The sequence below is a fragment of the Chenopodium album genome, chromosome 3 (assembly GCF_948465745.1).
Source record: "Chenopodium album chromosome 3, dcCheAlbu1.1, whole genome shotgun sequence".
NCBI classification, from domain to species: Eukaryota; Viridiplantae; Streptophyta; class Magnoliopsida; order Caryophyllales; family Amaranthaceae; genus Chenopodium; species Chenopodium album.
In genome coordinates this window covers 82296491-82323518 of record NC_137836.1, presented here as the reverse complement: position 1 = coordinate 82323518, position 27028 = coordinate 82296491, and the positions used below count along the sequence as shown (strand labels likewise).

General features: G+C 32.7%; 3 protein-coding genes, 2 non-coding genes and 2 pseudogenes across 6 annotated transcripts; 2 read left to right on the top strand and 5 right to left on the bottom strand.

Annotated features, from left to right (window-relative positions):
- Positions 1 to 7668: 7668 nt before the first annotated feature.
- Positions 7669 to 8708, bottom strand: LOC145625523 (uncharacterized). The gene is made up of 2 exons (XM_081678542.1): positions 8320 to 8708; positions 7669 to 8171 (listed from the first exon to the last, which is right to left on the bottom strand). The coding sequence occupies exons 1-2, from the start codon at positions 8696 to 8698 to the stop codon at positions 7669 to 7671; spliced, it is 882 nt and encodes a 293-aa protein (XP_081534668.1). The 5' UTR covers positions 8699 to 8708.
- Positions 8709 to 12266: 3558 nt separating this feature from the next.
- Positions 12267 to 12674, bottom strand: LOC145625522 (uncharacterized). The gene has a single exon (XM_081678541.1). It carries the CDS (start codon positions 12672 to 12674, stop codon positions 12267 to 12269), a length of 408 nt encoding a protein of 135 aa, XP_081534667.1.
- An 873-nt stretch (positions 12675 to 13547) lies between these two features.
- LOC145625521 (cis-prenyltransferase 4, chloroplastic pseudogene) lies at positions 13548 to 15683 on the bottom strand (annotated as a pseudogene). Its single transcript, XR_014110501.1, has 3 exons — positions 15252 to 15683; positions 14343 to 14410; positions 13548 to 14209 (listed from the first exon to the last, which is right to left on the bottom strand). The product of XR_014110501.1 is annotated as a cis-prenyltransferase 4, chloroplastic pseudogene (transcript).
- Positions 15684 to 16235: 552 nt separating this feature from the next.
- On the bottom strand, positions 16236 to 16309 carry TRNAR-UCG (transfer RNA arginine (anticodon UCG)). Its single transcript has one exon. It is a non-coding gene; the product is annotated as a tRNA-Arg (tRNA).
- Positions 16310 to 16386: 77 nt separating this feature from the next.
- TRNAA-AGC (transfer RNA alanine (anticodon AGC)) lies at positions 16387 to 16459 on the bottom strand. The gene has a single exon. It is a non-coding gene; the product is annotated as a tRNA-Ala (tRNA).
- Positions 16460 to 17593: 1134 nt separating this feature from the next.
- On the top strand, positions 17594 to 19471 carry LOC145625520 (exocyst complex component EXO70H1-like). The gene is made up of 2 exons (XM_081678539.1): positions 17594 to 17957; positions 18030 to 19471. The coding sequence occupies exons 1-2, from the start codon at positions 17594 to 17596 to the stop codon at positions 19469 to 19471; spliced, it is 1806 nt and encodes a 601-aa protein (XP_081534665.1).
- Positions 19472 to 22324: 2853 nt separating this feature from the next.
- On the top strand, positions 22325 to 24057 carry LOC145619876 (3-ketoacyl-CoA synthase 12 pseudogene; annotated as a pseudogene).
- The last annotated feature ends 2971 nt before the right edge of the window (positions 24058 to 27028 follow it).

The window sequence follows — 27028 nt, the reverse complement described above, 5'->3', positions numbered from 1 at the left end:
AATCTTATCAGAGGCTAACACTATTTGTTAAAATACCGGTATATGATCTCTTCAAATATTGGTGAGGTTGCGTCCATATTCCTTACTGCTGCTTTGGGTATACCAGAAGGTCTTATTCCTGTTCAGCTTATTTGGGTTAATCTTGTCACTGATGGTCCCCCAGCAACAACATTGGGATTCAATCCACCTAACAAGGATATAATGAAGAAACCTCCCAGAAGGAGTGATGATTCTTTGATCGATGCTTGGACATTATTCCGCTACATGGTAAGTTTTCTGCCTTGTTTCATAATTGAGAATTAGATGATGAGCAGCATCTGAAGTAAGTTTCACTCTTCTAAGCACTACATTGATTTGGCGTGATTCTGCCCTACTCCAGGCTTTAAGGTTTGGATAATTTTCGAACTCCAGTTCCCTTGAGCTATTACTGCTTTGGCACTTCAGATTACTTACAACTCCGAACTTTTAGTAGATGAACTAGAACAGTATGTAAAACTATTTATAGGAGATTTTGCAGAGGAAGAAAACAGTTGTGTTTAATCTATGCTCAATTTAACATTATGGGGTCGTGGCTGATTGATTTTTTTTTTTGGTTTGACCATCACAATGTAAGTTGTATCGTGTGAAACAAGCAATGGAATTAGTATTAATAGTATATCTTCAGCAACATTTGTTTAGTTGTGTTTCAACCTTTGGCTTTTTTAGCCTCCACGAAACCGTGCCTTTTACTAATTAGATATGATATACTGTATTTCTTTTTTCCCCAAGGTTATTAAAATTACCGAAACTGCTACTACTTTCGTTAATTTTTAGTTGCAACTTTGGGTTATTATTTGTGAGGTATAAAATATTCCAAAGTTACAACTAAAAGTTAACAGAGGTAGTATATGCAATGACCCTTTCATTGAATCTCTGTCCTCTTCACCCACCAAATTAGACCACGCCGCCTCATTAAAATCGCCCTATTCATGACCAGGCAGCCACCCCATCCATTTGTCATCACTTTTTTTTTTTTATCTCCTTACTTCCCCATCACACCACCTCTTGGCTAGGGGACTTTACAAACAGAGTAAGATAAATAAACTTCTATTGCTGATAGTCTTCTGTCATTTCCAAATACTCAACAGTGTAACGAGAGCCTATTCTATACATCCGGAGTCTTTTGTTCATTTAACCAACAAATGAGTAAATAATTATATGCTCATTTGTTGATTAAATGTTTCCGACTGTATTGTACACCCAAGTAACCTTAAGGTTATTTGAAGATTAGATGAAAAACAATGATCATCAAAATGAGTACAAATATATATATATATATATATATATATATATATATATATATATATATATATATATATATATATAACCAACCTAACAATGGATTACTTTTCATAAAATAAAAAATTAATATAAAAGAGGAGAATTATATTAATAGACAAGGCCAGTTTTACAACATACACCTTTTTATATTAAAAACAATATATAAATGATGCATCAAAACCCAGCTCCTATAAACCCTATTATATATATATAGAAAAAAACCATCTAAATGACTAAATAATTAAATAGTGCTTGCAATAAAATATAAATACCCCATATATTATATCATTTTACTATAAAATATTGATTACGTACTTACTTTAACTTCTCAATGATTCAACAAATCCACCTTTTGTTATACTTTGTCCGTTATCGCAGTCCATTTTCTCAATTTCGTATTTACAAATAATTTAGTCTCATATTTATAGTGCTTTCGAATAACTTTTGACAATTTATAACCTGATATAACTCACTTTTCATGTGTTTTTTTTCATCTACACCATTGTTACCCAAACCAAACCGACAATTGCTTGACTAAAAACATTAGATCCAATTCGTTGGTTGTTTTCCAACCTTCTCATGTAATATATTTATCGTTAAATGATAAATTATTGATATCGGATCATGTGATTAGTGAATCATGACCTATTAACTTTTTATACGATAAAAAGTTATTATGATTATTGGCAAAAGGATTACCTCATTCCTTCGAAAATATATCACATAAACGGTTGTCATTTTAATCTTGATACGAGAGCGGTTGTAATTCAAGTTAACTCTGTGTAATATAATATTTACATACTTACACGCAATTTGTTATTTTATAAATAATCTCACGTAATTTATTAATACATAAATAATTTTAATATTATTTGTTTTAATTAAAGTTAGTTCAACAATAATAACGGTGGATTACATAAGCTTTTTATCGTGTTTGAGTCAATAAACTTTTTTTTTTAAACAAAATGGGATGCAAATGTTTTTTACGTGGGTTTAATAGGTTCGCAACAAAACTTAAAAATAAAATAATGGCAAAAGATTGAAACTAAGTAAGTTAGAGTGATAAAAACTAAAAGTAAAACAATTAAATTAAAATGAATGATTTTTTATTTAAATATGATGTCGTAGGACTTTTTTTTCTTACCATTATGTATCTATAGCTTCAACTATTTTTATCTCAAAATACTTTTTTTTCTTGATATTCTTGGTATTGTGCCATTTTTGTTTCGTAATGTTTGAATTATAAAAATTGTGTAAAAATACAGTAAAAGATAAAAGAAGAGGATGATAGATGAGCGAATTTAGAGAGAGAAAGAGAATGTTTGTTTCATTGCATTAGAAAATGAAATCATTGGAGGCAGTATTTATATACAAGCTATTGAACACTATTACGAATACAACTTAGAGCTGTCCATAACAATGCTTCTTACGAAAAAAAAAAAGAAGGAATGAATACTTTATACTGCAAAGCGACTGAAGCTAAGTGAGATAAAATGTTGTTACTTAAACTGTTGTACATTGAAATGATGTAGATATATGACATGATCATCAAATCATGTAAAGCAGTTCAAGGCTGTGTAGAACCTAACCTAATGACGTACAAAGCCAAATGACATGATTAATACTGTAGTATAAAAAAGTAAACATCAAAAAATGCAAAAGAAAATGACGCAATATACTGCTAATGTTACATATTAAAGCAAATGACATGACTAATAGTTTCAAAAAGAATGTGAATCAAGATACGAGTTAAGCAATTTCTGATCTGAGCTGAACTCTCACTTCAAATGTGAGCTAATTTAGTACTCTATAAGATATAATCTAATTATTAATGCAAGGATTATAGACAAAGAATATTGCCGATTCCTTAGCTTTACTAATGATTTAAAAACTAGTAGGTGTGTAATATAGAAGCCCATAATTTGACCTCGAAAGCTAGAAAGGGCTAAAACGATTGAAGCTAATTTATACTGTAAAGACTTTATCTTATAAAATGTTGTTACTTAAACTTACTAAAAAGTACTCTTTAAACCGCTAAACGTCAACCATAGTCGTGTTCAAAAAATAAAATAAAATAAAAAAGTCAGCCCATAGTCATATAAGGCCAAAGTAATGATTAGTAATTTGTTTTGATAGGTGGTATCTCAAACTCAATTTTGGTTATCCTGAAAAAGAAATTTTATACACCATGAATGGAGTAAAGCACAAATACGATTCCTAAATTTTCGTATTTGTGCACTTTTAGCCCCTCAACTTTTAATAGTGCAATTTTGGTCCCTCAACTACCATATTTGGTGTTTCTGACAAAAAAGTTGAGGGACCTTGCCTAGTCAGCGAAAGTTTAGGGACCTTGAGTCAGCAATAATATATATATATTTTTTTTGTCAGATTTTATCTATTTAATAAGAATCTTTATATGTGAGGTGGCTAATGTGATGATGAAAAAAAGTTTAGGACTGAAATTAGCCACATTGAATCAATATAACCAAAACTCAATCATTAATTAGAAATCTAAAGTAATTAAATTAAAAACAATGTTGTTCTTCAATATTAAAACCAATTAAAAATCTTTTGTTCTTTTGATTGAAAAAAATTTAATCTTTATCTATCTTTTCATGGCTTCCTCTCTCTCTCCCCCCTCTTCCCTAACCCTAACCCCCCTTCCAATTTTCTCTCTCCTCCCTTCTCCCCTAGTCTCATGGCTTACAACTCCCTCATCTCCTTCGACAATGGCTCCCACCTGGCCACCCATAAAAAAAATTAGCCAAGCTATGACAATGGCTCCCTCTTCTATCACAACCACCACACCACCACCACTACTCGATCGATTCGCGTCCGTTCTCATCATAGTCGCCCCCTTCCACCTTGTCTGTTCGTCGCCGCCTCCTTTTCCCCTTTTAAAAGTTGCTACCTCATTTTCCCTTTTCAAGGTTTTCGATTCGCAATTTGGGTAGGGTTTGATATTTTTTTTACCAATATGGGTGAGGCATTGGTGGTTGTGCATTTCTGATCTTTGCGATGATATGGTGGGTTTCAGATCTAAGTGGTGGTGATGAGTTTGGGATTTGGTTCGTTGGTGGTGCTGGTGACTGGTGATGTGGGGTTTTTGTTTGTTAATGGTGGTTAGTGATATGGAGGTTTTGATTCGTTGGTGGCCTGGTGGGTGGTGACGTGGGGTTTCAAGTGGTGGTGATGAGGTTGGGTTTCGATCTTAGGGGTAGTGATGTGGGGTTTCAGATCTCGGTGGTGGTTAGACTGTGGGAGAGTGGTTACTGGGTGTGGTGCGAGTTGGTCAGGTGGGTTTTTGGTGGTTGTGGAGGAGTTTTGGATCTAAATGGTGGTGAAAGAGTGGTGGTACAAGGTGGGTGCTGGTGGTGTTTAATAGGTTACTAATTAAAGTTTTCTTTCTCATTTTAATCAAAGTAAGTAATAAATATTAATATGATCAATAGCTGGAAAAAAAAAGAGAAAAAAATAATAATAACTCATGGTCCCTAAACTTTTGCTGAATAGGCAAGGTCCCTCAACTTTTATGTCAGAAACATCAAGAGTGGTGGTTGAGGGACCAAAAATGCACAATTGAAAGTTGAGGGATTAAAAGTGCACAAATACGAAAGTTTAGGGATCGTATTTGTGCTTTACTCCCATGTAATGATTTTGACAAATATGGTTCCAATAATCCATGTAAACAAAAATTAGGAAGTTTAATTTATTCGGAAAGCAAATTCTAATGGCTAAGCCGCATGGACGCATGGTTCGTTGTTGCTAGCTTGCTACTTGCTACTCCAGTAGTTGCTAGTGTAATAAATAAAAAATTGGAAAAAATTAATTAATTTGGTACTTAGGGCCTGTTATATTCAGATTATTTTCAGTCCAGTTCAACTTTAATAAGTTCAGTTCATTTTTTAATTTTATTCTCTCATAAAATATTCAGCTTAATTCAGTTCAGTTCATTTCAGTTAAGTACAATTCAGCTCTAATAAGTTCAGTTCAATTCATTTCAGCTCAGTTAAGTAAATTAGAACAGGCCCTTATATTACAATACTAAACTTATTTATTGTAATTATTTATTCATCTCTTTTAAGATTTACGTGAGCAATTTACATTACTGTGTATTTATTTGCGTTAATACATATATAGGGTTTCAAATAATAGACATCTAGCCAGTTGAAAAAATTGTATGTGTAATACCTCAAAATTTTAAGTATATTTTAGTAAATAATAATTTTAGTAAATTGGCTTTAATTTTCTTTGATTTAATATATATATAGGGTTGAGATCAGATCCAATGAGGATCTTAAAATGAGAAGGATGAGAAGGAACAAATGTGCATATATCTTATACTAAATGTGCATTTTTTTTAATATTGAATGTGCATAATTGTGTTTCAAACTGATAAAATTTTTTAATTTTCTGGAAAACGAAAAATATACACATTTGTTCAAAAAAAAATATGCACATCAAATTTGAGTCTTTTTTTTTTTTTTTTTTTTTTTGCATATTTAGTTAAAAAAAATATGCACATTTAGTACAAAAATTATGCATAAAAAATCCTTCTCATTTTAAGAAACTTTTCATTTGACTATATATATATATATATATATATATATATATATATATATATGAAAATTTGTCAGAAAAAACCTTTTAAATGCCTCATTTTGCAAGAAAAAACCTTTTAAAGCATTCTTTGTTAAAAAAACCACCACGATCACTTTTTTGTTGAATGAAACCTGAGCCCTCTTTTCCGGCATTGGCTAACACTGCATTGACTCACTTCTTTTCCTACTTGCAATATACTTGATACTGGAAGGGGGCCAAGTCTGGTGCTTTTTCAGTCAAGCAAGCAATGAAAATAATCAAGGATGAAGACCATGTTATGAAGGATCCCAAATGGGACTTAGCCTGGACTACCCAAGTTTAGCAAAGGATTAGAGTCTTTTGTGGTTAGTCCTACATGACAGGGTCCTATGCAATGCTAATAGGGTCAAGCACCACTTATCTGAAGAGCCGGCCATCGATATAACACAAATGCAGAGGAAACTCTGCTTCACATGCTTCGGACTATCCTATTGCAAGGGAATTGTGGACATCAGTAGGTGGGGCTGCTTTCTATCCCTCCTTTTACACTGGTGACTTGCAAACATGGATGACTAAAAATCTCAAAGCTGAAGGTCTTATACACTCAGACAAATGGCCTATTTATTTTGCGCTTACTAGCTTTATGGTGGGCATGGAAGTGGCAAAATTGTGAGATCTTTGGTCGAGATTCTGATATTCCATTGAACAAAGGCGCTTTCATTTGAGGTAAGGCAGAAGAAACCTAGAAGATTATGATTGGTGAGAGTGTAAATGCGCGTTGTTTTTTCCCGTTCTGCTAGGAAGCATCAGATTCGTTAGCAAGCACCCCCTGCTGGGTGGATAGCCTTGAACACTGATGGCGCTGCTCGTGGTGGAGGGGTGCTACGAGATTGCCATGGTAGGTTTATTAGAGGGTTCACAGCAAACTTTGGTGTGTGCAGTGCCTATAGGGCTGAGCTTATGGCAGTTGAACTTGGGCTGCAGATGGCAACCACTTTGGGTCGGTGTAAGCAAAATTGAGATCCAGATGGACAACAAGGCTTGCATTGAAGCACTTTAGAACTATCATCTCCTTGGGGGTGAAGGCGTACACATGCTTCGTAACTGTCGTAACATCATTCGTTCTTTTGATTGTAATTACTTTCGTGAGGGTAATAAAGTAGCTGATGAACTAGCTAATTTAGGTGTTGTTCAAACTGATAAGTGTCTTTATTTCGAGGAACCTCCTATTGAAATAAAGGAACTTATTAGGAAGGACATTTTAGGGGTTACTACCCCTCGTTTTATGGCTAAATAGTTTGTATTTCTCGGGCTTTGCCACCTTTTGCACCAAAAAAAATAAAAGAGAGAGTTCAAATTGTGTTAGGGTTTCAGTACTTTGGGGTTTTTTTTCTTTCTTTCTCTTTGCCTCTGACAAGTTCAAATTAATTTTGGCCCTTCACTGTTTTTTTGGTACGACTAGAATTTGCTTGTATTGAACCATGTTGTTATTTTTCCAAAAAATAAAATAAAATAAAATAAAAAAACCATGTTATTTATGAATCCACTTAACCAAAAAAAAAATGTGTGAACCAAGTTTCATTCATGTCAATGGGTACAATGTTTATAAGAAGGTAACAAGATGGACTAAGAAGAATCACATTGACATGAACGAAACTTGGTTCAAACAAATTTTTAAACTTCAAAGCCTTTTTATGTTTTTGTTTTGTTTTTTATGTTACATGAATCTATATGATCGAAAATTGACCTATCTTGTCAAAATCTGTCCTACCTCTTAAGCATAATGTCTTCTGGAGTGTTCCATTTCCTTCGAGGTTTAATGTCCGATTTAACAGCACCAGGTGATGAATTTGTCTTAGTTGGAGAATGAGATTTTGATGAAGACGACGACTGAGACTTATTGTTACCTTGACAAGCCTTGACTGTTAGTTTTATCGAACTTTTATCTTCTTTTTGTTGCACATTCTTGACCACAGTATCCTTGCCCTGCTTCTGAGTTGGTTGATCAACATAGACTTTGGAAATGGTTGTTTTAGTCCTTTTGACAGTCGATTTCAGTGAAACTTTTGCGCTTGCACTTGCCTTGTTGCTGCCTGCACTACTTGCTCCCATGTTTTTGTTGACTGTTGCGAGTTTCATAGACGTTTTCCTCTCTGTTGTTGATTCCAACCTTCGAATTGGTTGTTTTGTTGAACTTTTCTTGTTTGGTGTTGTTTGCATTTTCTTTGGTGATAGTCTTGTTTGTATCTTTGAATTTGCCTTCTCATTTCCTGTTAAAACTTATTTTAGTTTGACCTTAGAAAATGTTACTCGTAATTAGAATGATTTTGTATTGTCGAGCAATATAATTATAAGCTATCATACTCGTTAATAAGCAACATGACAATCTACATGATTGATTATAGAGGTGTTTATTACCTGGAATAGGACTAGCGTTAGAATCCTTAAGAATGCCTAGTGCAGCAGCTTGTTTAACTAGCTGCTGCATCTGAAGTCCCAAAACATCATCCTTGTCGGATGAACTTGATCGCGTATAGGAGGGCCGTTTCATCTCTACAACCTCTGCTTGGACCTTATTTAACGAGCCTTGATTGGATGCTGAATTCAAGGTATACATATCATGTCTAATTGCACTGCAAATGGTGGTTAAATTTGCAACTGCCAGTTCTAACTGTTGTAACCTCATTTGGTTGATGTCAGCCACACGACGAATCTCTTTAACTGATGTTATTAAAGAAACCTGTTGTTGACCATCCTTACACTTGCTAGCTTCATCTAACTTGCTGCTGTTCCTCATCTGAAACTTGTTAAATCTGATCAAGAAGGTTGCAAGACATTTGAGATTTTGATCAATGAACGTTGTTATTTTTCAAAACAATGAAATATATATGTAGTGCAATCAGAAATTTAATTACAACTTTTACCTGCAAATTCTGCTAGCCGAGGCTAATGAATTAAGTTCTGATTGATATTAACCGCCTTTTAGATCTTCTGTATGTCTTCAATTTGGGCTATAGTGTAGTGGAAATATTTCTAAAGAGATCAATCAAGGCAAAAGAATGTACGTACAAACTAAATAAATGACATTATTATCGAACAAGTGTAACAACATTAACGCGTATATATACAAGAGAGACATTCAACATTGAAGGAGATCAGGTAGACAGGTAGTTTAGGAGGTATGCAATTCTGGTGAAGGCCTCACGTTGTTTTTGTTGCACACATTGACTCACCTACCGACTACCGTACGTGTAAGTATATAACTTAATTGGTTATTGGCTTCTCTTGGTTTATATGCATATTGTAGAATTCAATTTGGCAGGACAGGAACTAGGCCAGCAGCCGGCTACTAAGGCCTGCTAGGATAAATATTAACAAAGTCATCAAGATTGAAATTTGACATGGACGCCGGAGATTAATATATTATGATAATAAGCCGGTGTTGTCTAACACATCAATTACACAAGATAGTTGTTATTTTGACCTTTTGCTATAGTATTGACCAATGTATACGGGGAAAATTGGTTAAATATAATACAGAATAATTCTTATTAAGTTTCGTCAATATTACTTTACTATCCTACATATCGCTATAACTTTATAAACCATCCATTCATTTTACAAATACGAGCTCATTTTTTTTTATTTTCATACTTTTATAAACAAAATCATACTCCTTACTTTTTACATACTTTCCAATAATGTGTGAGAAAGGCAAATAAGACTTTTCAATTAGAGCCTTATCTACAACAATGGGTTTTCCTCCTATTTACGCTGGTGGCTCAATTGAGTAAAATAGAAATGAGAAGTACTTTTTCTTTTTTTTTTTTCTTTTTTTTTTGAAACCGAAATGAGAAGTACTTAAGCGGCTATACTATTTCCTCTCTTCTTTCAAACTTTTGCCAAATAACTTTATGTCATCTTTAGATTCACCAAATTCGTCAGTTTCCACACATTGTTAGCTAGAATTATTTGTGGTGATTGAAATAGTGCGTAGTACCTTCAAATAGTCTCAATCAAGATATCATAAACTACAAGCCATCACAAATTCACATAACCAAATGAACACCAATGATTGCTCCTCTGTTGCCTCTACATGATGATACATAATTGCGTAATTTTTGGTCTTAAGGGTATGCATCATTTTGGGAGAGTGCGAGCACACAATCAATCGATTATCTATATTTGTGTTGATAATCATCCCTTATCCTATCAGATAATCTAACTTAAATCCGAAGTGAAGTTATTGAGAGAAATTTAAGCTCGAACAACCTAAAGTCAACTCAATTGGACCCATATATCACATTATTTTGTAATAACAATAAGTTCTATATGTTTCTTATCACATTTATCAAGCATTACTGCATAATTCAAAATCTAACTCAAATTTGACCTATTGACCTGAATTGTTACCCCGGCCTAATCTATGTTTCGTGTCCAAATCGATTGGAAAATTAGGAATAGGTTGTGAAAAAGCACGTTAGTCTTTTTTGTAATCAACGCTTTGAAATTAGCACTTTTAAAGGACCTATAACCATTTGAAATTAGCACCTATAATATACATCGCAGATTTTGAGTGGGGGCTTAAAACGAGTGGAAGTCTAACGTAGCAACAGTAATCGTATTCATTCATTCTCCTTATGTTATGTAGTGGAATGAGTCAGCAAACAAACGCACACTCGCGTTCCCACTCACAAAGTCACAACCATACATTTGATTTAGCCTTTCTAATTCAATGGTTCATTTTAGTTTCCCATATAACACCAATTGTTCATCTTTTTTGTGGAATCAGAATTTTTGATTAATTATTTTTTAACATGTATTGGGCACATATGACAAAAGAATTTAAGAATGTCATTTTAAAACTACATCACAATATACACTTAGTGGACCATGTCGTAAAAAAATTGTGTTTGTACCACTTAAACGTGTCTATTATCTCTTAATATCTGGTACATTTAATTCACTGTGTCGACATTAACTTGATTTCTTTAGTAAATTGCTATGGTATTGATTCATTTAACTTATTTAATTTATTTTATAAAATAAAATTTTATGTCCAACCTTTTTTTTATGTTATCGTATCAATAAATCAAGTATGGCTAACCTTAAGAGCATAGCCAACCGTTAACCATTTAGGATGGTTATGGGAGAGAGAATGTGGAAAAATAATTAAAAAATGAAGAGAGAGAAATCTTTGGGAATAAAAAGCAATAACCTGGTTGTGGAAATAAACAGGTTATAAAGCTTGGTTATTGAGTGAAATAGTAGGGCCAATTTGCTTGGTCATTGAATGAAAGAGGGAGATTGTGTAGTGGGGTTGGGTAAAAATAAGAGAGATAAGATGTGTAACAATGGTCAACCATTGGACTACATTGGTTATTAAGTGGGCATAAGAGTGGTTATAAATGAGATGGAAGATAGATAAATTAATTAAATAAGTGATAACCACAATTGTTATTGTCAACCATTGTGTTTACTCTAAAGTTACTACGATTAGTATATTAAAATTTTGAAGGATTATTAACCCATATTATGCTAACTAAAGCACTTTTAGATTGGGTACGTGAAACAATAATTCTTTTTTCTATGGAATTTATTATTAAATTATATAATTATTTATTTTTGTTACTCATAAAGTCATTTATCCTATAGACAATTAGACAAGATACGTGATAACGTGATATTCAAAATCTGGAGTAATTTTTTAACAATGAAACATTTAGAAACTCTTTACATACTCGTATTTGCAATTTCATCACTTTGAGTGAGTCACAAAGTAGTGTACAATTTTACTATGAGCTGTATAAACGAGCTGAGGGATGAAGTTAGCAACCGTAATTCCTTATTACAAATTAAAGTAACCTACATTAATTTATATCCAACACCACCTTTCCAGCTTTCCATGCAAACATTTTTAGATTTTAGCTTGAGATATCTTGTATTAACATTCAACATCAGAGTTTTGCAACAATTTTGTACGATAGATTGAACTCACGAGGCCAAAACAAGGAGAAAGTTAAGAGTTTCACGTGTCAGTGTGTCACATACTTATTTCGTTCCAATTTATTATTTGTTAACGTATTTACAACCGTCCAAAGATCACCTATAACAAGACTTTATTTGGAGTATTACAGAACTAATAATCAATTCTGGCTAATCAAAAACAATCTTCTCATTTATACTAGGAGATTGTATGTACAAACAAGATGAAAAATAAAATCACAATAAGTGTGATAAAAATATACAAGTATATATCATCTATTATAACAAACAAAAATATAACAAGATTATATATATTCATATTCATCAAAGATGATTTATATTAAGGTATACAACTATGTATGATTAGAAAAAGAAAGCTATTAATGCTCAGAAACATCAACTTTTGCAGTACAAGAAAGCATCCTACGGATCATAGACAAAAAAGAAGCATAAGAAAATTCCTTTACCTTTCTAAATATCACCAAACTACTACCCTTATTATTTCTAATCATAACCTTATAACTTTTATCATCATAATCTCTTTTACAAACCAGAGTAACTCTGTCTTTTACCCTGCTTAAGCACTTCTTAGCCTTCTCAATGTTCCCATAACTCTCTTTGTTCTCATCTGGCCTCGAAAACGTGTAGGCGGTTCTCAAGTACAACTGCCTGCATGACTTGCTATCAACCACCGTTACACCACCATTAGATTCCATCGGTTTCGAAAACCGGGAATTGGCTTTCGGTTTGTATATAGGATTGCTTGATATGCAGGTCGAGGAGGACATAGTGTATAAATTGATTTTCTTCTCTTGGTAGGAATAAAAAGAAAGTAGCACTATACAATAGATCTTGGTTGAATGGAAATTTATGTTATGGTATGTTATGAGTATTTATATGAAACATGTAATGTGACTTTGCTTTATTTTTATTTTTCATTTTAAGCTTTTTATGATTATTATGGTATTGGTATATTTAGGAGAATAATGGACGTATTGCTTTGGAAGGTAGTAAGGTGTGGAACCCAAATTGTAAGGTGGATAAAAAGCTTTTATTTCTAACTTTTTTTTTGCTCTTTGAAGGGACTCAAGAGTTGAATTTTTTTAATTTCAATCTTAGGTTAAGGTGTAACTTATATAATGGGCTACTTGTTACTTTGTTAGTTGTTTAACAGAACAAATTGACCCTCCATCTTATTTATTATTATCTTGGACAAGGACTCACGAAATTCCTTAGATTATTGTTAATTTGTTACTATAAACTACATATTATATATGAGGAAGTTGACAAGTTGAATTATCTTTGTAAAAGAGAGGAGGAAGCTATTTTAATTGGTTTTCTAGTAAGCCAAGTTGTAAAATTTAGGAAAGGTAACAAAGGTGGCATTGATTATTGTCTGTAAGTGTGAATGCATACTTTATATACGTAGTAAGATCGACTTTAATAGATATTTTATTAAAAAAAATGGTACTTTATTGGAGAGAAAATGTGAGAGTAAACTCTTGAATCCACTCTTTAAGATGAAGGTATATTTCCTTTTCAAATATATTTATCAAACTCGAGTAGAGAGGAGAGATTGAATATTGTAAACTCTGTATGACAATCCACTTTCCTTGATTTATAAGTTTTTTTTAAAAAAAAAAAAGCTATATCACTAGATCTAATAAACTCACATATTCTCTGCTATAATTTAAAATGGTTTCAGCTCTCAATCAGACAACAGTTCAAAGCTTCATGCACACTAAACTTACATTCTGAATGACATGACAAAAAGTTCAAAACTTAACAGATACATAAAAAATAACATATCCTCATCAAACATGTTGGCTAACTAAAGTGAAGGTTAAAGGTACAACACTACAACATACATCAATGTTTCATAATCGCCCTCCAAACCGTCTCCCTCTCGTCTGATAAGACTCTAATGCTGCTACAAACTCTGATTCTCCGAATTCAGGCCACAATGTTTTAGTAAAGTAGAGTTCAGAGTAGGCCAATTGCCAGAGCAAGAAGTTACTTATCCGAAGCTCACCACTTGTTCGAATGAGTAAATCAGGGCAAGGAGTACTCGTTATCTTAGTCTCTAGCTCCTGCTCGATAAGAGTTTCAGACACATCGTTGGGCTCAATCAGGCCATCTCTAACTTTTTTACTGATGTTTTGGCATGCTTGCACAATGTCTTTCTTCCCACTATAACTAACAGCAAAGATTACATGTGTTTTGGTGTTGTCTTTTGTCGCTTCTTTTGTGTGCTCTATAACCTCCTGTAAGGAGTCAGGGAGCAAAGACTGTGTCTCCGATTGTGGAGATTCTTATTCCTTGCCTGTTGATCTTTAAACATCAAAATCTCATGTGATAAGCTAATATGCAATAAAATGAACTGTCTGGATTTATTAATCAACTGAAAGACATACTATATTATAGGGCTATGTATTCATATTACAAAAGGTACTAACCTAATGATATTCTCGAGTTCATCCACCAACATCTTATGGAACCGCCACATCAAAAACTCGATTTCTGCCTGCAACACATGGTTTTTGATGCTCAGTACATAATTAGACTTAAAATGCTTGTGTTGGGAGTTTTAAACACTGCAACATTATGTTTAATTTTATGCACCATATCAGATCATTTAAAGCCACAACAGAGTTTCTTTCTAATTATTTCTAGGATTTTTGTCAGCTAACATAAAGATTCATTTGATTTCTTTTCATCAAGTTTTTAGGACAATAGTTACGACAGGAGTAACTTAAAAGATGTACAATGTCGACTATTATTAGAAAATTGTTGAAAGAGTTACTAGGTACGTTTTCAACACTAATCTACATAGTACAAAGAAAGTAAAGTAGTACCTTATTAGACTAGCAAATCCTTTCAGATGAAAATGCGAGGAAATATTTCAATCTTTACATGATTTCTAACCATAAATACACTTTTACTACAAGCAATTATCTAAGTTTGAATCCCTCATTCAACCTTGTACCCTTTTGAGATCTAAAATAAAGGTCTAAACTAGAAACATTGATTTCTAAAACAAGATATTGATTCAATTCAGTACTTTTGTACACCTCATTTATACTCGTACAAATTCTTCTTGTAACTTTGTAACGATGAATGATTGCTCAAGTATTCCTATGATAATAGTTACTTTACTAACTTTAATGTTAAATCTTATATGGTACGGAGTACTTTATACTTCATATTAAGTTCAAAATTAATGACAAAATAACGCGTAACAAAGACACATCTTTTTAAAATTGTATCTGATTATTATAATGTAGCAATGAAACTATTGAATGAGAATGACCATCATCAACAAAATGAACGAGACAAGAAAAGGGTAAAAAGAGAAGAGCACTAACTTTGGGGCGACGCCAGTTTTCGGACGAAAACAAGAAAAAAGTGGCAACATTGATACCCCATTTAGCACAAAGGCCCATTACTTGAAGCAAAGTCTTAAGCCCAGCATCATGCCCTGCATCAGATCCAAGTCCTCTAACTTCAGCCCATCTTCTATTCCCATCTAATATCAGCGCCACGTGTCCTGGCATCAACTCTCGCCGGAGACTCGCCGGGAGATCCGTCTCCGGCGACTTTCCCGGTGAGATCTCAATATCTCCCCCAACTTTAGTGGCCGTGGCATTTTCGACTGTGGTTGAGAAGTGGGTGTGGGCCCCACGATTCGGAGTGAGAGAGTGATTAGGGAGGTAAGATTGGAGTTTAAGAGAGAGATTAAGAGTTGAGATTGAGAGAGGAGATGAAGCTCTTTGGAGCAATATTCTTAAGAATGTCATTTTATTTCAATAATGAGTTGTAGTTTAAGGATCTGGTACTTCAGCCTAATGGCCTATTCTAATTATATTTGTGACTAAGATCTAACGGTATTCATTTTATAATGTATGGCATATTCTTTGGTTAAAATGATTGGCACTTTCATAGTCATACTTTGATTTTATAGTGTTTTCACCCCTTAGTATGGACCATACCTGATAGCAACCTATCACGCCTCTAGTAGTCAAAGCACTAGAAGAGTAGAGAGGTCAACTTAAGTCGTGTAATTTAAGGGTGCACTTTTTCAAACCTATACATTAGTTGTTAGTGGGACTTAGGAGTTCATTAGAAATACATGGTACTTGCTCCATATGAAACTATATTGGAATTCATTAGAAACGAATTGCATTCGCTATTGTATGTAATATAGCAAAGTATGCTGGAGAGATAATGTGAAAATAGATTTTTAACTCCACTTTAAAAGATGAAGATATACATTATGCTAAGAATACAATTAAAACAAAAAAATGTTATACCATAGTAAAGCACTTTTAAAAATCAAGAAATGAAAACAGCGACCACAGTGGGAGTCGAACCCACGACCTTTTGATCCGAAGTCAAACGCGCTAATCCACTGCGCTATGCGGTCTAATTGGTAATTTGATTCAATTGTATTAAATGTCTTTATTGCAATAATATTAAATTAAGAAAATTCAATGGGAAAAATGGAGATGCGGGGTATCGATCCCCGTACCTCTCGCATGCTAAGCGAGCGCTCTACCATCTGAGCTACATCCCCTTACTGTTCATCATAATTCTGTTAAACTTGATATAGCAATTAGAATTAATTTAACCCTTTTTTTTTAATTTTGGGTCATGACTCATGAGCATAAAGAACTAAAAGAAGTTACAAACTACTTCGTATTAGAAAAGCTAATAAAGAACATAATTCATATTTTGTACATATGATGCATGGTTCATTCCTCTACAGTTTATCGTCAATTAATTAGAGCATTATCATCTATGGGCTATGGCCAATTTAATTGAAATTTATTGTCTACGTTGCCTATGTAGCAAATGAATTACTGCCTCCGATTTTTTTAGTAGCAACTTTGGGGTATTATTTGAGAGATATAAAATATTCCAAAGTTGCAACTAAAAAAATTCGGAGGTAGTAATGTATCTATTTCACAAAACACATGCACTCGGAAAAAAAAAACCTTAGCTCAGTTAATAGAGCTTAGGGCCTGTTCTCTTCATTCAGATTATTTTCAGTTCAGTTCTTAATTTTCTTCTTTCATAAAATATGCAGTTCAATTCAGTTTAGCTCTAACAAGTTCAGTTCAATTCATTCAATTAAGGCCTTATGAGTCTAAGACTAAGAAAGTAACAAGTATATGTTTTTCATACAATATGTTGATAACTCAAAGAATATAACTCTCATACTTGCACTTATATCTAAACTTGGATAAGTAATAACACACATTGTTCATATATATACTTGTATATTTTTGTGATTTTTATTACATGATTAATTATTCTTTATAAATACAATAATATATGAATGGCTTGATATATTGATGTAAAAAACATACGGAGTATTATTATCGGCCATTATTTTTTTTTTTTTTTGTAATTTAAAGGTTCATTACAAAATAGTCAAATTCATATTAACTCTTCATTTTCATCCTTAAAATTCTCATCTCCATCATTTATTCCTAATTCTACGTGCTTTCTCCCTTAATCCATCTTCCAAAGAACAAACTTCATTTTAGATCGTGAAACCTCATAACACTCAAATTAAATTCATAGTTTCTCATTGTTATTCATATCATAAACTTATTAATTGCCTTAACAAAAGAACTTCTCCCACAAACAAACCATCAACAACAACTATACAATGCATGCAATAATAATATAATCATCAACAATCATGGAGGACACCATGGAAGCATCAATGAGAGTGATAATGTCATGGGATTACGAAACCTCCGATATAAGCCCAAACACATCACTCTTTAACCATCATAGCCGCGAAGAAGTACTCGAATTCATGCGAGCCGTGAAAGACCTTCACGCAGCCCTCCAATACTTCTCTAGCACCTCAAACTTCTCCTACCATTATCCTTCGCACAAGAAGATAGTCTCGTGTCAAAACTTGCTTCGTGTCGCAAAAAAACGCTTGAGCACCGAGTTTTTTTCTCTCCTTAAGGCCAATAGTAAGCACCAAATTGATTATTATTCCGTTTTTCAGGGGGGTCACTCTATATTCTCGTCGAGTGACCCCTCATCAGGGTGTAACAATAACAATAACAACAACAACAATGACTTAGCCGTTTTCACCGTGTCAAATAATAATTATCGCGAAGACTCGACCACGGAGGAGGCATCTACTATGGCCGACCTTAAGTTGATCGCGGATTGTATGATGAGTGCCGGGTTTGGGAAGAAATGTCTTAAGATATATAAGCTTACGAGGCGGTCTTTTGTTGAGGATGCCCTACTTAAGCTAGGTGCACGTAAGTTGAAGAAATCACAGGTTCAAAAATTAGATTGGGAGACTATTGATGCTAAAATGACTAAATGGTTGAATTCTATAAAGATTTGTGTGAAAATATTTTCCCATGAGAAGAATCTTTGTGAACATCTTTTTTCTGCGTGCACCTTGCCATCCGTTACGGAATCATGTTTTTCGGATGTTTGTAAAGAGTCTGCCCTAATTTTATCTCGAATCCCTGGGAAACTTGCAAAACACGCAAAGAAATCCCCGGATAAAATCTTCAAGTTCCTAACCCTTTACGAGGGGATGTCCCAAGATACCTCGGAAATTGAAAAGATCTTCTCGTCAGAGTTCACCTCAGTTGTTCGATCACAACTGAGGTCCTCTATAGAACGAGTGACTGAAGCCGTGAAAACAATGGAAGCAGATTTCGAGGCACATGTGTATAAAGACTCCTCAAAGGGCGTAGTCTCTGGAGGAGGGATCCACCCTTTGACCAAATATGAAATGAACTACATGGTCAACCTTTCTTATCACGCCTCTGCATTGGACAAAATTCTCGCAGATTATCCAATAAGCCTGCAGTCGCCGTTACCAGAGAGTTATTTTGAAGGTGAAACAATGTGGTCTCCTGTGGCGTTACATTTTGCATGGTTAATATTGATATTACTTGGTAAGCTAGATAGTAAGTCGGAGCTTTACAAAGATGCATCCCTTTCGTACCTCTTCTTAGCAAATAATCTTCAATATGTTGTAACAAAAGTAAAGTCCACCAAACTATATAACGTATTAGGAGAAAAATGGGTAAACAAACATTCCTCTAAAGTGGTGCAATATGCTGCAAACTATGAAAGGATGGGGTGGGGTAGAGTGATATCTTCATTACCAAAAGATCTAACGGTGGAGATTTCTCTTGATAAAGTCAAAGAATGTTTTAAGAGATTTAACGTTGACTTTGAAGAGGAGTATCGTAAGCAGGTGGAATGGGTTGTACAAGATTCAAAACTAAGAGACGAGATGAAAAATTCAATTATTAGGAAAGTTGATGCGAGATATCGAAAGATGTATGATAAATATAAAGTGGTTTTAGCAAAGACTAGAGAGAAAGGAAAAATTGATTCTGTAGTCAAATTTACCCCTGAAGATTTGGAAAATTACTTATCCGACTTACTGGATGGTCATGAAGAGGACGACGTCGTTTCACCTTCTATTGAAAAAGTTGAAACGACGTTGCATGACAGAAAAGAAAATCCAGTTCTTCAACGACGTAGTCGACGTCTTCTTCTTTTGGTTCGTCAGCATCACCATTAGTACTTATTTAATGGAGTTTATCAAGTCTTTGTTTAGGTGACATTTTAAATTATACGAAGTAGTGTAATAACTATTGTTTGAAAATACGATTTTTTTTTTTTAGTGATATATATATATATTGATATCAGAATTTGAGACCAATTGCACATGTTTTGTACAAGTAATTAATAGGCCAAGCATATTTCTAACCAAAATTATTGAATGCTAATTAATTATATTGTTAGTAATTAATCATGCATACCATCTTTTATGAATTGAAGTAGGCACTTGGCAATTTATGCATGGAAGATACATGGTTTGTGCATGTAATCATACATATTTGATGATGTGCACGTAAACATTTAGGTACATGCTATTAGCTTTGAATTATATGGAGTATATAACTTGTATGTTGTATGAAGTATCTGCCAATTAATAATATATAAAAGATGATTCTTCCTTATCTCAATATTTTGCCAATTTTACATTCCTCACTTTGTTTTTATATGGTGAAATAATTTCAACTCAAAACATAATTGTGTGAAATCTTGTTATTTGTCTCAAATTAATAAATTCTAAAATATCAACTTCTTATTTTTATTATTTTTCTCTTATTGAGAATTAAGGAAATTAATATGGCAAAGTAGCTACAAGTAGTAAAAATTACAATATACGGAGTAGTACTTCATTAATGATATAACAGTAAATATAAAAATATTGTATTAAGATATAGAGGAAGTACTCCAATTCCGTATTAAATTAGAAACCAGCTTCAATTAAAGTTCACCTGCAAAAATAAAGTGTTCAGAGTTCCTTACTAGCTCCATGCAATGAAGAATTCACTGTTCTAATTAAAATTCACCTGACCAAAATTTGAATACTGTCAAAGGTAAAAGAAAAAAAAAATTAAAAAAATTAAAAAAAAAAAAAAAAAACTTTGCTGTACTAATAATTAAATCATTAATTGCACACCTCCTTTTACTACCATAGATAACATTAAATGAACAATTTTAAGTGTACTAGTAAAACACGAATCAGGGAAAACCTACCATACCAATGAAATAGCTCTGTTAATAATTGTTGCCTTTTCTTTGAATTTATTAACCACTTTTCTGTAAACTTTATGTAACACTCTACTACTAGAACTTTCCTATCACCAGCTCGATCACTAACTTAGTAAATTTAAATTGAAATTGATGTTTGCTTCATCACCAACTATGGCAAACTATCTATTCAAAAAAAAAAAAAAAAAAAAAAAAAAAAAAAAAAAAAAAACTTGGCAAACTATGACTTTATTGTGGTTTCATTATTATATTATATACGTGTAAAAAGGCCGGTACTCCCTCCTTGTGTTTCCGACTTTTCTTTTTCGTGTACTTCACTAAGACTGTATATTATACACTGCGGAGTATAAATCAGCCTATCAGTTTACTCTCACATTCATTACAATTAATTTCTTCATTATTGACAACATATGAAACAATAGCCATTGGAGTATTAATATTCCACTTTAGATTTGTGATTGATTTGGACCTAGTTTGTCAGCTTTGAGTTGGATGTTTAGCCGTTTAGGCAAAGTTTTGTATATATTTCTCCATCATTTACAAATTGAATATAAGAAGCATGCATGTTGTATATATTAATCTAATTTATTATATTTGAAATGCATGGAGTATATTGATTTATAAATAATGAATTTTTGTTGATTGAAAAAGAGGTTATCGATCACTGTCCAAATGGATCAAGTTGTTCAAAATAAATTCTATATTTTTGTGTACTTGTATATAAAATGCTCAAAATAGATTCTTGTATATTATTGGTTCATTTGTCACATTATTTCTCTGCCGAGGATACAAATAAAGTCAAATTCATAATTTATTTTTCTTTACTAACTTGCACTACATTATCTTCAATATTATATTACTCCGTATAATATAATATACTCCAAAACTCTTGGTCACTTTTGTATTTCTTTTTCCTTTCCTTTTTATATTACTTCTTTACGCAAAAGCTATTTTCGGAATATTATAGGTAGACCAAATTTTAAAAATAGTTGATCATTAAATTGATTCTTTCCCTCATGAAAGAATGGAATGTACTCCCAACTGTCGCAAATAATTAAAACATTAATTTACAAGAAACTTCAAATAATTGGATAGAATTGATAACAAATTTCTATTACAAAGCATATCCACTAATAGGAGTTAACATAGTACAAGTCACTTCATCTCGACATCTCCTTCTCTATCATACGACGTCCCAAAATCTTTTAAAAAATATTTATTTTATAATTGTAATTTAAAGATATAATTCCTGATAAAAATAGTGTGAAATATTAGGGGTACAATATCATCCAAACTTGATGGATCACCATCCACCAGAACCAATTATATGGATTAAAAAAAAAACGAAATTAAACCGGTGACAGATGAATGATGGATGGATAAAAAGTTAAAAACACATGTTATAACTTATAATTGTCAATTATATATATATGCACGTAATAATTGAAGTTAACCCAAAGGACAATTTTATTACTTTACATAATAAATATATTGTAATTGTCGATATGATGAATTTCAATACAAGTAGATACATTTCAATTTCAAAAATTAAATAATCCCGCTAATAATATTTGTGGTTATTAAAAAGCGTATCCGATTTTGCAAATCTTTAAAAGCAATGAGGCAAAGACAATGGCCATGAACAAGAAAATGAGGGTTTAAAGATGGTACTTTTGTTTGATACCTCAATAAAAAATAAAAAATAAAATAAATAATTAATTAATTAATAAAGAAGAAGAAGAAGAAATAAAGAAGGTCCCTACCTTTTGAAGAGTCTTATAAGTTATAACTAGCTTCTTCTTCAGTCACATGTCCGATCCTTCTTTTGTGACCTAATTCATGCACATAATTAGTTGGTAGAAGTTGGTTTGGCCAATTATATTTATTAGATTTCTAAGTTTACATATCTTTAATTTAAATGCCTCCATTTCTTCTTAGCTTTTACATCCCACAAAAAATAAATAAAAAAATTATTCTTTAGCTTCCTCTCAAACCAAAAATAATTTTTTTGTAAAAACAAAAAATGGGATTCTTCATCTTACTACTTCTTTTCCCTTCTCTTTTTTTCCTCTTCAATTTTCTAAAATGGGCTCTTATTAAAAGACACCAAGATTGTTACATTTTAAGCTATGAATGCTATAAACCGACCGATGATCGGAAAGTTAGTTCAAAATTCTCCGGTGAAATCCTTGCCCGGAACAAAAATTTGGGCATCAATGAGTACAAGTTTCTTCTAAAGGCGGTGGTTAGCTCCGGCATTGGGGAGGAAACGTACGCCCCAAGAAACATCCTTAAGGGCAAAGAAGAAAGTCCATCAATTAAAGATAGCTTAGAAGAAATGGACGAGTTTTTTCAAGATAGTATCGAAAAACTCCTCTCAAAATCCAAACTTTCTCCTCAAGAAATCGACATTTTAGTGATAAATGTGTCGATGTTTGCGTCCGAACCATGCTTGGCCTCAAGAGTAGTGAACCATTACAAAATGAGGGATGATGTTAAGGTGTACAACCTTAGTGGGATGGGGTGTAGTGCTAGCTTAATTTCAATAAGTATTGTACAAAGCGTGTTTAAACACGAAAAAGAGCGTTACGCTTTGGTTGTTACATCCGAATCATTAAGCTCGAATTGGTACACGGGTAATGACCGATCCATGATATTGTCAAATTGTTTGTTTAGGTCGGGTGGGAGCGCGATTCTCTTGACCAATAAATGGGGTTTAAGGAAGAAGGCTATGTTAAAGCTCAAGTGTCTTGTACGGACGCATCATGGTGGTAGAGATGATTCGTACGGATGTTGCATGCAAATGGAGGATTCCGTGGGGAGGCTAGGGTTTCACCTTAGCAAAAACCTTCCTATATCCGCGGCCCGGTGTTTGGTTGATAACCTAAAGGAGTTGGCCCCGAAGATCTTGCCAACTAAAGAAGTGGTTCGATTTGTGCTTGCTGTTATGGCCCGGAGATTTTTCTCCGGACCTAACAAGCAAGCAGGTAATAAACCGAGTATTAATTTTAAGACTGGGGTAGAACATTTTTGTATTCACACGGGTGGTAAAGCTGTTATAGACGGTTTAGGGGAGAACCTTAAGTTAAGTGAGTATGACCTCGAGCCAGCGAGGATGACCCTCCACCGGTTTGGGAACACGTCGGCGGGTAGCTTATGGTATGTTTTAGGGTACATGGAGTCCAAAAAGAGGCTCAAAAAAGGGGATAGGGTGTTGATGGTTAGCTTTGGGGCAGGGTTTAAGTGTAATAGTTGTTTGTGGGAAGTGGTAAGAGACTTAGATGGGTGTGACAATGTTTGGAAGGATTTTATTGAAGACTATCCTCCTAAGAATTTGGCTAATCCTTACTTGGAGATGTTTGGTTGGATCCAAAATGAAGACGCTAGTACTTTTCCTGAGGATCATGAAGCAAAAATGAATTATTACCAAGAAAAAATGAATTGAACTATAATATATAGATCTATATATTTATTTATTTATACCACCTAGGCCCTATATATTTTTTTTATGTTCAAGGAAATGAAATTATTATTTATTCTTAATTTTTTTGGGGTAATTTTTACATTTTTATTCATTATTCAATACCTATCAAGAATTATTGCCTAATTAAGGTATATACTTCAAAAAATTAGAAATGGGGGCGGGTGACACTAATTATATAAGGGCACTCAGCTACTCATTTGGCAATTTAATAGCCCTTTTTTCTTTTATGAAAGGTAATAGTTGTTAAATTATCGTTATTTTTTTTTGGTTAGTTGATGTATTTTTCTCTTATTTATTGAATATAATAATGCTTCATAAATTCTGAAGCCTTTATAGTTTTTTTTTTTTTTTATATATATATAATCTTTCATGATGTATACTTTGTACTAGTAACTTTTTAGCTAGAGAATGAATGGAACATATAGTGTATTCGTAATTCTTTTATTATATGGTACTTTATATAATTACATGGAAATTTGTCATTGTACATTTATATTTATTACATTATTAGTTATTTATTACTGAATGCCAATACAATAAATTGTGTTGCTTAATAAAGGCATACACCTTTTAAGTACTACACAAAATGTCCTACGCTATATGGAAACGGATCATTTACTGTGGTTTAAATCACAGTACAACAGGCTGTACACCATTGTCATCTTCACAAAAAGTTGAAAATTTTCATGTACAATTATCTCAATTAACACATTACACATTGCACCAAAAAAAAAATAAAAAAAAAAAAAAAAAAAAAAAAAAAAAAAAAAAACTTAACACGCACACATATTAGATATATATAGCATATGTCAAAATGTTACAATCACATGTAAATGCACGTACAAATTATAAACTCAAACAAGTGAAATCGATAATAAAGAGAGAATAAGAGACATCAACTTTGACCTCAATAACTTTATTTCATTCTAAAATCGATAAAACCGAGTTTAATTCTTCCCATGTATCTTTGCATACGGGTATAATGTAGTTATCATACAAAAATTACTTCATTAAAATATTGTCTGAGTTCACAATAAATTATTTAGCAGAAGCCATTCAGGAGTACGTACAAATTATTAATTGCAATATCCTGTATAGTCTTCTATATGCATTGATCGATTGATTGAGTTCAAATTAGGTGGATGGTAAATTTTATAATTTTGACTGCTTCTAGCTATAACTGACACGAAGAAAACTATGTTATTGGGCTAGCTAGAGAGAGGCTTAAAAAATAAATAACTAGATACAATAACACGATGATCAAGTCATGTACATAGGTAATTAATTACTTCGTGCTTGTTAAAGTCACCCTATGTTAGTTTCATCAGTTCCATGTCGTGTCCCGGTCCTTTGAATAAGTCGATCACTTCATGTACATACGAAGTATTAAATTAACTTGATAATACAATTCATTGGAAAAGTTTCAATTTGATTCAGCATGTTTGAATTACTATCCATATTAAATGGCTTATATCTTTATTATCGTCAAATAGTCTAGCTAGAAGCCTAGAACCAACTATATGGGTAGTATATTGCTATAGTTTCCTATCATCTCTAGTCAAAATAGTGTACTATTTGCATGCATGTAGCTCAATAAATGTCCATTTCCAAACTCTTGTCGATTAGATGGTAGGTTTCCAAATTTCCAAAAAGAAAAAAAAAAAGATAAATAAATATTCATGAGTATTATTGTGCCATAGATCTTATAGATTGGAAGCTTAATGTGATTTAACTTCTAAGTAATAACTAATAAGTGTGAAATATAGATAGAGTAGCAATGTACTCGTAGGACATAAACAACTAGTCTGTATATATGGATCTATTAGAAGGCATAAACGTCTACTTAATGGTTGAAATTTCAAACTTCTAGGTTTTACTTCAATCTACTCTTTATTTTAAATTAAGACTAATAATGGTACCAGTGGCGTAATCAGAAAATTTTCAAAGGGGTGGAATAATAGATAAAGTAAATATATTATACCTCGACAAACCATAAATACATATGTAATTTGGTAAAAAAAAAAAAAAACGATTTAACATTAACTATTAAACTAGTTTAAGTCCATTGTCTTCATTGCTTAACTGTTACTACCATCTCATTCAAAAGAGTAAATAATTTTAATTAATAGCAGCAAATATATTGGTGATAGTATTATTAGTTTGGTATAGGTCGCTTTATAATACAACTGTTAGAATGTGCTATGGTCTATCCATGGTAATGCAAAGCCGCAAAATAATTATACCTATAAGGATAAATTGAAATGGTTGGCTGCCCTTGCTAGCTAGTTGGTGATTAAGCTAGGTCAGAATGTTTATTCAATTAGATCCAACAATCTTTAGGAATTCCTATAAATTAAATTCTTGGTTCAATTAATGCAGTAATTGTTAATTTTAGCAAAAGTTGGGCTTATTATTCTTGTGTTATCTGACCATGAGATTAAAAATTCGGGTTTGAGTGTTTGACTTTGTAGACAATGACATAAATTATTAGGCATAATCGTTTAATCCTAGATAATTTAAGCTATCAATATACTCCCTCCGTCCCAAAAAGAACGACCCATTTGGTCAAAACTTTGTCCCAAAAAGAATGACCCATTTGCATTAAAACACCACCAATTTGCAACAATATTTGTGCAAAATTAGCTTCCCCATATAAAAATTTCATTTTTCATGTTATTTTATTACTTTCTCTCTCTATTTTTTTACAAACTCCATGTAAATTTATCTTTCCAATATACTTTTACTTCTTTTTATTTAACTTCCTTAATACCCGCGTAATCAACCCAAATGGATCGTTCTTATATACAAGTAATCAACCCAAATGGATCGTTCTTTTTGGGACTGTTCCGGAGAGAGTAGATAATTTAGGCATAATCGTTTAATTCTAGATATAGTGCATAAGAATACATGATTTAAATGCGATTTGACATAGATAACATGAGGTAGGTAAAGAATTACTTACCTCTATGGACGTTGCGGTAATTATTAGAATTTCACGGACATTTCGCCCCACTTTGCAACAAAGCAGAG

Coding starts and splice junctions, on each gene's coding strand:
- LOC145625523 (XM_081678542.1), bottom strand. CDS start 8,698: ATGAGGAACAGCAGCAAGTTAGATGAAGCTAGCAAGTGTAAGGATGGT. Junction 8,172..8,319: donor TAACGCTAGTCCTATTCCAG/GTAATAAACACC, acceptor AAGTTTTAACAG/GAAATGAGAAGGCAAATTCA.
- LOC145625522 (XM_081678541.1), bottom strand. CDS start 12,674: ATGTCCTCCTCGACCTGCATATCAAGCAATCCTATATACAAACCGAAA.
- LOC145625520 (XM_081678539.1), top strand. CDS start 17,594: ATGGAGGACACCATGGAAGCATCAATGAGAGTGATAATGTCATGGGAT. Junction 17,958..18,029: donor GAGTGACCCCTCATCAGGGT/GTAACAATAACA, acceptor ATTATCGCGAAG/ACTCGACCACGGAGGAGGCA.